The sequence below is a fragment of the Somniosus microcephalus genome, chromosome 8, assembly GCF_052327205.1.
Source record: "Somniosus microcephalus isolate GS21.2 chromosome 8, FLI_Smic_1.0, whole genome shotgun sequence".
NCBI classification, from domain to species: Eukaryota; Metazoa; Chordata; class Chondrichthyes; order Squaliformes; family Somniosidae; genus Somniosus; species Somniosus microcephalus.
Genome location: NC_140994.1, coordinates 40982163 through 40995547, shown reverse-complemented (window position 1 = coordinate 40995547; position 13385 = coordinate 40982163). Strand labels below are relative to the sequence as shown.

Sequence of the window (13385 nt, the reverse complement as noted above, 5' to 3'; positions counted from 1 at the left end):
TTTGAGGTCCTATTTTTAAATTTACCTCCTAACTCCCTATATTCAGCTTTTAGGACCTCATCCCGGTTTTACCTACATCGTTGGTACCTATATGCACCAGGACAACTGGCTGTTCACCCTCCCCTTCCAAAATGCTCTGCAGCCGCTCCGAGACATCCTTGACCCTTGCATCGGGGAGGCAACATACCATCCTGGAGTCTCGTTTGCGGCCGCAGTAATGCCTATCTATTCCCCATATAATAGAATCCCCTATTACTATAGCTCTCCCACTCATCCAGGCAAGTGGAGAGTATTCCATCACACTCCTGACTTGTGCCTTGCAGATGGTGGAAAGACAGAAGGTGAGACACTCGCCGCAGATTACCCAGCCTATAACCTGCTCTTGTAGCCACAGTATTTGTGTGGCTGGTCCAGTTAAGTTTCTGGTCAACGCTGAACCCCAGGATTCTGCCAAATACCTCGGCATCTGTTTCTTTCCCACCCTTTGTGAAATATCTTTGAGATGTTTTCTATGTTGACAACATTGTATAAATTCAAATTCTTTTTGTTGTGTGCTGCAGTTAATGTGACTGGAGAAAGATTAACAGCAAAAATGTACTAGTCCTTTCGTTGAGAGATCTCTGGCTTCACGCTCTGCAAAGGGACCCAAAGGCTTAGTCATGTTGCCTTCCTTTATGTGGGTTTATTCCCTCCTTTTTCTGCAAGTAGAAGAGTGGTGTTGAAATGCTGGAAGTTGGAAAAAGCACAGGGTGACACTGAAGTGTCGATCCTTCATTCCAGTGTGTGTGACTAAGTAAGCATGAATCATGCGGCTAGGTTTTGTTGGACGTTTGCTCTATGAGCTCAGCTTTCCTGATGCTAATGTGACAGCAGTTCCAGTTTGGAAGTTTGCCCGCCTGCAGTCTGGGTACACACGTGAAGCTGTGAAATTGTTGTACGGTTATCTGAGTGCTTTGCATGTGGCTTTAGTCAAAGTTCAGAGGTTGAGAGGAAACTGTTTGCAACATGCAAAAAGTCATTTTTCAACAAATACTGTAGCAACATCTTTGCCTCCTTCCTTCTCAGCTGTACAGCATTTCCCTGTCTCCAACTCCCCCTCCCCCAATGCTATAAATCTATGAACTCCTGGCTATAGACTCAATTCAGCCCAGGTGTTTGCTGTGAATAAGCAATGAGGTTGACTCCAAAAGATCTATCAGTGTTGGCCATTTGCAATTTAGGTGAGCACAAAGCACCTTGCCGACACAGGACTGGGAACAGGAAATAGGTCCTAAAGTGTTCTCTCTCTGATGGTTTCTAGCCAAGTAAGCTTATTAACCTGAACCCAATTTCCATTAAATCGGCAGTCTCAGATACCACAAATACAGCTGATGTTGGAAATGGAAAATTCACTGCACTGGTGCAGTGGAGCTCTTTTCAAATTGTAGTTAAGGATGTTGCTGTCAAAATTATTGGGAGCTTTAACCAAACCATACGGAGTTATCCTTCACAACATGGGTCTGAATACTGAGTGGAGGACTTTCTTTCACAAACTATGAACTTTAAAGTAAAAGTAATAAAAACAGAGTATAATCTGTCAGTTTGTTCCTACCTAACATTAATTATTGTTACTGATTTTGAGTAATGCTTTAATGTCAGTTTTTCCATCAGTAATTTTGTTAACTTACTATACACTATGGGCATATATGTATGTAGAATCATAGAATCATACAGCGCAGAAGAATGAGGCCATTTGGCCCATCGTGTCTGTGTTGGCTCTTTGAAAGAGCTATCCAATTAATCCCATTCCCCTGCTCTTTCCCCGTAGCCCTGCAAATATTTCCTTTTCAAATACAGGAAACTTTGTGCTATCCGGAGGTGAGCTATCCGGCAATCTGGAGCTACCGGCAAAAATCAGCAGCCGTTTTTTATTCTTTTTGTTTGTTTTTTTTGCTTTGTTTGAACAGTCAAGCTGTGCAAGGTCTGTAGCTATAGCAACAGCTTCAGCTACAGAGCTTGCAGGCCACACCCGAGTGTTTAGAAGCTGTTGCTAAGCAACAGTGTTTGTTGTCAAATACGGAGATAAGAATCTCCGTATCTCTCAACATTAACTCTGGAGAGTATGGCAGTTTTGAGGCAACGGCAGCAGCTTGGTCCCGTGGGTGCCGGATAGCACAAAGTTTCCTGTATATATTTATCCAATTCCCTTTTGAAAGTTCCTATTGAATTTGCTTCCACCACCCTTTCTGGCAATGAATTCCAGATCATAAGAACACGCTGCATAAAATATGTTCCCCTCATGTCGCCTCTGGTTCTTTTGCCAATTACCTTAAATTTGTGTCCTCTGGTTACTGACCCTCCTGCCAGTGGAAATAGTTTCTCCTTATTTACTCTATCAAAACCCCTCATAATTTTGAACACCTCTATTAAATCTCGGAACCTTCTCTGCTCTAAGGAGAACAATCCCAGCTTCTCTAGTCTCTCCACTATATATGTGTATCGTGTGTATTTGTATATATGTAGATAGAGAGAGCAATAGAGAGATATCACAAACTGACAGCAAGTATGAATCGGTTAACACTGGTTATCTCTTCATTTAAGCTACTGGGTATACGGGACAGAGATTTATGTGAAGTCACTACCTGGGAGAGAGTCCCGAAGCAGTGTGTGAAGCTTTGCTGCTGGCATTCAGCGCAGGCTTTTCTGATTGCTGAGTTGCAGCTTTGTGTTCCGGTATAAGACGCTTTTGTCTTGAGTTAAGTATGGTGCTAGGCCCATAGGCTACCAATGCATAGGTCTCACAGTCATTGACAACCCCAGAGCAAACTTACTGGATTTACTAAAGCTGGCTGTGGGAACATGTAAGAAAAACTTTCTTATCCCAGTGACGGAATTATAGACACAGTTTCTCAAGGTTCCAGGATTCTGCCACTGGAATAAGAGTGTCAGATTTAGTCATCTAAATGCCAGGAGTGAGCTCACAGATTCCATTCTACCAGAATCCAACCCAAATAAGTGGCAATGTAAAAGTAGTTTTAGACTGTACAGATTACTGCACAAGGGATGGGTTTTCCGGGGAGTTGCACATGTTGTACTTCCGACACAGCAGGGCTACTGTATTAAATTATTCTGCAGTCATGGGCTTTGTCGAAAGACAAAGGGGGGAATTTTAACCTGAAAAAAATGGGTGGGCTAGGAGCGTGAGTGTAGTTAAATTGTTAAAAATCGGAATCCCGACCTGAATCCGCCTCCAACCCGCCCACTTCCAGGTTTAACGGAGGCAGGATGGGGGGCGGGTAGCCAACCCGCTGCCAGGAGGCGAGACGTCAATTTAAATATTTTAATGAGGCTGGAAGCTTCTTCTTTACCCTCCATTTTGTTTTTAACTGTAACTGGTCAGGTTTTACACACTTCATAAAACCTGGCAGTTACAGCAAGGCGAGGACTGTAGCCCCCAGGAGGCAAGTGCCTTTACACTTACCTCCTGGATACAGGGTCCCCACCTAACCCACCCCCCGCAATCGGAGACCCCCACACCAGGCCTCTGATCGCCTTCCCAAATCCCCCCTCCCTCGCCACCCCATGATGCTGAGGCCAACCCTGATCTTCTCTCCCTCCCCATTGATCCTCCGGTGGCCGGCCACGATCTTCCCTTCAGCCCGGTCACCCACCCCCCCGCCCCACCCCAGATCATCCCACCCCCCGATCTTCTGCCCGATCCTCTTAACGGCTTGACCCCTGATCTTCTGCCCGACTCCCGCCACCCCGCCCGCCCCCCCCCCCCCCCCCCACCCCACCCCACTTCGATTTTCTTAACGGCCCGGCCTGGTCCTCCCCCCCCCCCCCCCCCGCCGATCCTCTGCCTGACCTCCCCCTTCTCCGATCTTCTTTATGGCTTGGCCCCCCACGCAAACCCTCCCTCCCTCCTCTGTGCGGCCTAGTGTCGTAGGCCTACCTGCCCGGAGCCAGCCAGCCTCTCAAGCCTTTCAATCTGACTGGCTGTGGGTGGGAAGCAGAGGCCTTGCATGCAAATCAGGCCCTGCCGTAAAAGTCGGCAGGGCCTGCGGGAAACCCGGCCTTTCCCGACTGCCTCGGAGCCCCTCCGCCCCCCAACCCGCCTTCCTCATGAAAACCCAGCCCAAAGTTTCTGAGAGCGATGAATAGAGCTCAGCTCTCTTGCGAATTCCCACTCTCTAATAGCTTGTCCAGCACTTATTTGGCCCTGTGCAGGTGAGTGTGTTGCCATAATCTGAATGTCTGTAACTAAAATTATTTTAGAACTCCTACAGAGCAGGGGTGGGAGGCAAAATTACAATTGATCTCTCTCAGTAGAGTTAATGACCTGCAGTGCTGAAGATAACATTATATTGTCTGCCCACTTCAGAGCACTTCACAAAAGAAACTAAAATAGCAATAAAGTTATGCCACTTAAAGATTAGATGTGTATCTTTGAGTAATGAAATAGAAAATTGTACCAGCTTTTCTCATGCCCTTTGATAAATTATTATTGAAGAAGCCTATAGCTTCTTTGTTTTCTTTCTTTACTTTCTCCAGTTAAACGTTGGGAAGACTAAAGCCACTCTCTTTGGACACCCACCACAAGCTCCGTTCCCTCCCCATCAATTTCATCCGCCTCCCCGGCCACTGTCTCGTGTAACAACCTCAGCGTCCTGTTTGACCCTGAGCTGAGCTTCCAACCCCATATCCTCTCCATCACAAAATGCATTGACCTCTACCTCTGTAAATCACCCGTCTCTGCCCCTGCCTCAGCCAGTCCACTGCTGAAACCCTCATCCATGCTTTTCTCACCTCCGGCCTTGACTATTCCAATGTTCTCCTGACCAGCCTTCCATCCTCTAATCTGCATAAACCTGAGCTCATCCAGGACTCTGCTGTCCATATCTTAACTTGCACCAAGTCCCATTCACCCATCACCCCTGTGCTTACTGAACTACATTGGCTCAGGGTTGACCAATGCCTCCATTTTAAAATTCTCATCTTGATGTTCAAATTCCTCCATGGCCTCGCCCCTCCCTAATTCTGTAATGTTCTCCAGTCCTATAACCCTCTGAGAACTCCGAGTTTCTCCAACTCTGCCCTCTTCCATATCCCCCACTCCCTTTGTCCTGCCATTGGCAGCCATGCCTTCAGCCGTCTAGGCCCCGAGCTCTGGAATACCATCCCTAAATTCTACGCCACACCACCCCTCTCTCCTCCTTTAAGGCGCTCCTTAATACTTACCCTTTTGACCAAGCTTTTCGTCACCTCTAGCCAGGGAGAGGATGGAATCAGTGGCAAGAGTTTTTGGTGGGGGCCAAAGATGATGGTTTCAGTCATCCCAATGTTTAGTTGGAGGAAATTATGGCTCATCCAAGACTGCATGTCAGACAAGCAGTCTGACAACACAGAGGCAGCGGAGTTGTCAAAGGTAGAGCTGGGTGTCATCAATGTACATATGGACGCTTAGACTATACCTATGAATGATGTTACCCAGGGCTAGCATGTAGATGAGAAAGAGGAGGGAACAACAATAGATGGTCTCTGGAGGCAGCAGTTCGGGGGTGGGAAGAAAAACCATTGCAGGAGATGCTCTGACAGCAATCAGATGGGTAAGAGTGGAACCAAGCAAGAGCAATCCCACTGAGCTGGACATTGGAGAAGAGACGTTAGAGGAGGATGGTGTGGTTGACCATATCAGAGGCTACAGAGAAATTAAGGAGAATGAGGAGATTTAATGCGCCACATTCACAATAACAGAGGATGTCATGCAATGTTCCCTCTAATTTTTTGGGGGGCTGCGTGGCCCCTTTAATGGGCTGTGCGGCCCATTCAAAATTCCGCGCATGCGTGCTTTTTCCCTTTAAAAGCCGGTGAGCCGGCTGCGCAGGACCTCCAGAGCACTGCGCGGCTTAAAGGGAACATTGATGTCATGTATGACTTTGATTAAGGCAGTTTCAGTGTTGTGGTAGGGACAGAAAGCTGATTGGAGAGATTCAAACAGGGAGTTGTGGGAATGATGGTCAGGACTAAAGAGCGTAAGCAGTGTAAAACATTTCTGAACTCAAAGAAGACAATGATGTAAATGTTGGATAAAATAACAAGGAAGAGCTGCAAATGCTGGAAATCTAAAATAAAAACAGAAAATACTGGAGGTACACAGCAGGTCACTCAAAAGTAAAGACAGGTTATTATATTTCAGGTGCATATACTTCATCTAACTGAAGGGTAAGGGTAAGAGATAAACAAACATTTAATAAGGTGAGAGAATATGTGGGGGAGGGAAAGGGGGCGAGAACCAACAGAAATGAGTTCTGTGGGTCAGGAACAGGCCGAAATAATTGGTCTGCTGAGGCAGCTCTCTTTATGTATCTTGCGGAGGAGATCAGTAGTCTGGGAAATTATGCCGTGGTGTTCAGTAGTGGGGTCCTGGTCCAGAGGGAGATAGGAGGAGTCATCAGAGAGTTGGTGTTCAGCCTCAGCTGAATAGAAGCCCTCCTGACACACAGCAACAATACCTCCTTATGATAGCAAAATACTGCGGATGCTGGAAATACGAAATAACAACGGAAAACGCTGGAAAAACTCAGCAGGCCAGGCAACATCCGTGAAGAGAGAAACAGAGTCAACGTTTCGGGTCGAAACCCTTCTTCAGAACAATACCTCCTTGATCAGCATGTTTATGATGATGTCACAGCTGGAGCTGAGAGAACAAGGAGCAATAGGTTCAGAGAGGGATAGATTGGAGATCATGCTTTTATTGGACACTGACTTCTCTTGTGTCTTCCCCTCGACTATTTACACATTCTTTTGTCCTTTCTGTATATTTGCATTACCTCACGAATAATACTTTATCTTACCTGTTTTCTATTTAGCTGTTTTAAGGCCATTTAACACATTTACACCCACTCTCTGATTAGTGTATCTGTTGATTCTCTCTCCCTCTCCTCCCCTCAATTTTTCCAACTTTGCTTGTATGACTGTTTGGGGTAGAAATTCTTATGAGCTCATTTTAGGGTCCACGGGACCCAACCAGTAGGCCTAAGACCGGCCTGAAATTGAGCCTAATTAACATCATTTGCATGAGCTGCCGGTGCCTCTCGTGCCTCCACAGGTAGCTCACGAGTTTTACTTAGAAGAATATTGGGCCCCAATGCCTCGCTGGCAATGGCCCTAAGGTAAGACCTGGGAGGGAGGTTTGGAGCTGGCAATTGTTATATCCGTGTATCTTAATGTTGTGTCCTTCAATAATCAGACAACAGACTGCAGGGAACGATCAACAGGTGTTTACTGAATGAGGGTTCAAACTGCAACTGACTGTACAGATCACTACTCAGGGTTTATATACAGGTGTGGTCACTGCTGGTACTACAGGATACAGGAGCTGTAAAAAGTAGTTCTCCCCCTTAAAGGTACATACATTACAATTCCTCCCCTTTTAGATTAACAGTACCATAACACTCACTTAACAATTAAATATCAAACTAATTACAATTAACACTTTTAACATGCAACATTAGCTGAAAATAGTCTATTTATAAATTCAGTCTTTGGGGAGGCTTCCTGATTCTTTCTGGATAACGCCTTTCCCGAGTGCCTCGCTCTTGGTGCAGAGGTGATTCTAACACCCTGTCGTCAGTTGATTCATCAGCTTCCAATGCTATTGTTTCTGAGGTAGATGCGACCTGTACGTCGGGTTCCTCACCAGGTACGTATGGCCGAGACATGGGGTTGACTCGTTCCTGTGACTCTACGATCTGGTCAGCATGGCGTCTCACAATGTTCTCCCCAACATCCACTGTGTACATTAGTGGCCCCTGTCGTGTGCATATCGTTCCTGGTTGCCATTTCTCTGTTCGGTAGTCGCGGGCCAAGACTAGTTGCCCTACATTGAAGCTCCTTGTCGGCTTCTCATTGATGTGCTGGAATTGCTTACTCTCAACATCTCTTCGTACATTTGGTCTGAGCAAATCCAGACGAGATCTCAACCTTCGGTTAAAGAACATCATGGCCGGGGCCTGGTTGGTGACTGCATGTGTCGCATTTCTGTAGGCTAACAGGAAATTGTCCACCTTATGCTGCAGTGGAATATCATCATTGCACATGGCCTTTACTGCTTTTTTAAAGGTTTGTACGAACCTCTCAGCCAATCCATTTGTGGCTGGATGATACGGGGTGGATGTGTAATGCCTTACCCCATTCCTTTTCATAAATCTTCGAAACTCTTCGGACACAAACTGTGGTCCGTTATCAGAGCAAATCTGCTCTGGCAAGCCGTTCCTGGCAAAAATGGTCCGTAGGACTGCAATAGTTTTCTCCGTGGTGGTGGAGGACATTTTGATCACCTCAGGCCATTTCGAGTGCGCATCCACGTCTATTAAAAACATTGAGTCCATGAATGGACCAGCAAAATCAATATGCACCCGTTGCCATGGAGATGAGGGCCACTCCCATGGGTGTAGAGGGGCATGTGGTGGTGCATTTTGGACCTTCTGGCATCCAGAGCAGCTCTTTGTCAGGTCCTCGATTTGCTGATCGATCCCCGGCCACCACACATAAGCCCTAGCAAGGCTATTCATTTTCACCCCTCCCAGATGACCTTCGTGAAGCTCATTGAGCACTCTCTCCCTTAACTTGGGTGGAATTACCACTCGGGATCCACACATCAAGGTCCCCTGGCATACTGACAGCTGTTCTCTTCTGGATGAGAATGCTGGCAACAGTGAGTCGCCATGTGTTGGCCATCCCTTCACCGTCAAATCATATACCCGAAACAGTGTCAGGTCATTTCGGGTCTCCTTCTCTATACCAGCGTTAGTTATTGGCAAGCATTCAATTATAGTCGAATGAAATATTTCGACAGGATCCACTGCTGGTGCTTCTTCCGCAGCAGGCAGTGGCAGGCGTGATAGCCCATCAGCGTTTCCATGCTGTTTCGTGCCCTTATACTCGATTTCATACTGGTTCGCCCCTAGAAAAAGGGACCATCTTTGTAGCCGTTGCGCAGTCATCACCGGAACACCCTTCTTTGGATTAAAGATGGAGACAAGTGGTTGGTGGTCAGTCAGCAAGGTGAACTTCTGCCCGTGCAGATAGTGATTGAACTTTTTCACTCCCCGCACTAGGCTGAGGGCCTCCCTGTCAATCTGGGCGTAGTTATGCTCGGCTGAGGTTAGTGACCGAGACGCAAAGGCTACTGGCCTCTCCGAGCCGTCCGGGAATTTGTGCGACAGCACCGCTCCAATGCCATAGGGTGATGCATCACACGCCAACCGAATTGGTAGTGCTGGGTTGAAATGAGCCAACACCTCTTTTGATGCGATCAATGCTTTGCTCTTCTGGAAAGCTCGTTTACATTCGTCACTCCACTTCCATGGTACCCCCATTTGCAGTAGGGTGTTCAGTGGGTGTAGTACGGTAGACAAATTCGGCAAGAACTTATGGTAGTAGTTCACCAGCCCAAGGAACGACCTCAGTTGTGATACATTTTCCGGTGCTGGAGCCTTGACTACTGCCTCAATCTTTTCAGGGGACTTATGTAACCCCTCTTTATCAATAACGTGGCCACAATATGAGATCTGCTTCTGGAAAAACTCGCATTTGTGGCGATTAGCTCGGAGCCCATATTCCTTCAATCTAGTGAGCACCTGCTCCAGGTTGGCGAGGTGATCACTGTCATTTTCGACCATGACCAGGATGTCGTCCAAATAACACTGGGTCCCTGGAATCCCTTGCAGGACTTGTTCCATTGCCCTTTGCCAAATAGCCGGAGCTGATGCTACCCCGAACACCAGCCGATTGTATTGGTAGAGACCTTTATGAGTGTTGATCGTGAGGTACTGATTCGAGGCTTCTTCTACCTCCATTTGCAGGTACGCCTGGGCCAGATCAATCTTAGTGAAGCGTTTCCCTCCAGATAGCGAGGCGAAAATATCTTCAATCCGCGGAAGCGGATATTGTACAGTGTGAAGGACTGGGTTCACTGTCACCTTAAAGTCCCCACAGATGCGAACCTTCTTTGGTTCCCCAGGCGTATTACTCAACGACCTCTTCATTACAGGAACGATGGGTGTAGCCCACTCGCTCCAGTCCACTTTGGACAGTACTCCTGAACGTTCCAAACCTTCCAGCTCTGCTTCGACGGCTGGGCGGATCGCATAAGGTACCGGTCTGGCCTTAAAAAACTTTGGGCTTGCATTTTCCTCTATTTTGATCATCGCTGTTATGCCTTTTAGTGTTCCGAGTCCCTGCTGGAACACTTCTTGTGCGTCAGTTAGCATTTTTGACAGTCGTCCAGGTGTGACGTCGTCATCCTTTTAGGCATCTACAGTCAGTGCTTGTATGGAATGCCAATCTAGCTGTATCTTCCGGATCCATTCACGTCCTAGTAGTGTTGGTCCTCCATCTGGCAATACATATAGGTCCATTTTTAGTGTTTCCTTTTGTGAAACTTAAATCTTTCTGCTATCAGCAGCGGTGTGGGGTTTAAGTGGTCCTGTAGGATTGACACTCTGGCCTAGAAATTCACTGGCCTTAGCGCCGCTTTTGAGGCGCTAGAGGGCCTAGCGCCGAAGTTATGGCCAGTTTAGAAATTGACAGGGGCCCTAAATCGGCGTTAGGCCGGTAGCGCTGCGCCGGCACCGATGACATCATCGGTGTGCGCAGCGTCCCGGTTGCCATGGTAACCCGCCCGAACTCGGAAATTGAGTTGCGGCCGCCTCGCCCGTGGCAGCCGCAAGCAACGTTCTGGCAGAGGTGCCTTACAGAACTTTGCGCCGGCGCATTAAAGGCCCCCCGGCGGCCGGCTGCTTTCCCGCCGGCCGCCTGGCCGCAGCTCCCTCCCCGGACTTCCCCCCCCCCTCCCCCCGGAACAGAAGCAAGCCCGGCACTTGTCCGAGGTGCCGGGCTCATTTTTAAAAAGATTATCGCGGGCCGCGGCCGGGTGCAGGCAGCTCCTCCTTAACGGAAGGAGGAGGCCTGCACTTCCCGAGCCTGCCGCACCGCAGCGGGCGCCGCAGCGCCGGAATAGCGCCGCAATGCGGCGCGTGGCGCCAGTTTTGAGGCGCTGAGACCCCTCAGTAGCGCCGGCAGCCGTTTGGGCGCGGCGCTACTGAATTTTTGGCACGCGCAGGGGGACTTAACGCCGGCACTAACTTCCGGCGCTAAAGCCCTCGCTGCGCCAAAACCGAATTTCTAGGCCTATGTTTTCAAAATCCTTTTCTACTGGCTTCTCTGGGGTTACTAGGTTTCGTAGTAAGCCATACGTTTTTGCACCCATTGAATTCAACAATACCAGCGCTTTCTTGTCATCTGGCACTTCATTCGCCTTGCAGTATACTTCTATGCGTTCGACATATGTCGTCCAATCTTCGACTTCTTTGTCGAACGCTGTGATACTGCCACACTTCGGCATTTTTGGGTGTGGTTAGACTGGCTTAAAATGGCATCTCCCGCGCTTTCCTTTCTTCCCCGCTGCGGTTTAAAATGGCGTCTCCCGCGCTTTCCTTTCTTCCCCGCTGCGGCTTAAAATGACGTCTCCCGCGCTGCTGCCAACGCCGCTCTTGGCGGTCCTCATGGCAAATGGCGACGCCCTGTGGGTTTCGTGCGCTGCTCCTGCGCTGCTGCCAATGCCGCTCTCTGCGGTCCTCGTGGCAATGGCAGCGCCTCGTGTTTTCCTGCACGCCTCTCTCCCCCATTGACGCTGCTCGGCCCTTGAACACCGGCTGCGCTCTGCTCTCTCTCGTCTCTCTCCCCGTTGACGCCACTCGGTCTTGAACACCGGCTGCGCTCTGCTCTCTCTCGTCTCTCTCCCCGTTGACACCGCTCGGTCCTGAACACCGGCTGCGCCCTGTGCGCTCTGCCCTCGCACTCTCCCCCATCGACGCTGCTCGGCCTTTTTCTGTGCCGCTCGGTCGGCTCTAGCCGCCGCCGTCCGGGAAGGGTCTGCGCAGTACCTGTTGCCAGCCCGTTTCGCTGGACCACCGTGACTGGAAAGCCAAGCCTGGCTCTCGACAGCCTCCCCTGTGATGCTCAAATCTCCGCTGGATGACTGGGCGGTTGCCCGTGGTCGACGCCCGTGCTTCTGGACTCAACCTCCTTCCACTGTTCTCCAGGAGCGAATCCCTGGGAGGTGATGCAGAGTTGCAGGTAGGTTCGAATCTGCGTCGTCGCCAATGTTATATCCGTGTATCTTAATGTTGTGTCCTTCAATAATCAGACAACAGACTGCAGGGAATGATCAACAGGTGTTTACTGAATGAGGGTTCAAACTGCAACTGACTGTACAGATCACGACTCAGGGTTTATATACAGGTGTGGTCACTGCCGGTACTACAGGATACAGGAGCTGTAAAAAGTAGTTCTCCCCCTTAAAGGTACATACATTACAGCAATGGGCCGGGGTGGCGGGTGATCATGAGGACTGTGGAGTTGGGGGGAGCACTCCTGCTCCTCCTTGCTCCACAGGAAGATTCTTTAAAAAGAATTTTGAAGAAACTTACTTTCAGTACCTGACCAGCAGCGGAATCTGAGCAAGGCAGGCCTAATGCCAGCCCTGCTCATTGTTGCCCAATTTCTGTGAGGGGACTTAACACAGGCATTAGGTTCATAATTTACATATATAAGGACGTAACACCTGTTTTAGGCAGCTGCCAAGGAAGCCTGAAAAGTGGCCAAATCCAATTACCCAAAACTGAGCCTCGGTCCGCCCGTTTTACGCCTGTAAGTCCTATTGTTCTTATTAAGTATATTTGTGTGCTTAACCAATTAGAGCCCAAGTTCTGTGTTTCATTTACTTTCAGATCCTAACAATTACTACCACAGGCGAAATGAAGTCACCACAACAGATGATCTGGATTTCAAACACCACAGTTACAAGGAAATGAGGCAGGTAGGAGCATGACCCTTATAGACTCACAACAACAGAAAACGAAAATCAGTGCTTCAGAGCTTTCACTTAACTGAATAAAAAGTTTTTAATATTTTTCAGATGCTGCTTATTTATTAAGGACTAGCTGGGGGGAGCCCGGCTTTGCCAGGGCTGTTTTGGGCTGGGCGGTTTAAATCGAGTGCCAGGCTTTGGGCCCTGTCTGTGTCCCTCTGTGAATCTGCTGGCGGGCAACATTTCTACCTTTTAATACCTTGAAAGATGAAAGTGAAAGTACTTATAAAACGTTTTTGGTAAATTTTATGTTATTTTTAAAAGAGATACTAACTTTTTCAAAGCTGGATAAGGAGAGTAGTTTGAGCTGCAAGCAGTGAAACAATGGCTGGCAGATCCCTGAGATGAAAACGATTAGTCCCGCCCACACACACACTTAATACCTTGAAAGATGAAAGTGAAAGTACTTATAAAACGTTTTTGGTAAATGTTATGTTATTTTTAAAAGAGATACTAACTTTCAAAGTAG

At 48.2% G+C, this 13385-nt stretch overlaps 1 protein-coding gene across 1 annotated transcript in view; it reads left to right on the top strand.

The window, feature by feature from the left end:
* Positions 1 to 13385, top strand: part of LOC147113478 (inactive carboxypeptidase-like protein X2) — a 294748-nt gene that overhangs the window by 171001 nt on the left and 110362 nt on the right. Inside the window, exon 7 of the mRNA XM_085994619.1 lies at positions 12777 to 12865. Coding sequence (XP_085850745.1) covers positions 12777 to 12865 — 89 coding nt within the window. The remainder of the gene's footprint in view (positions 1 to 12776; positions 12866 to 13385) is intronic.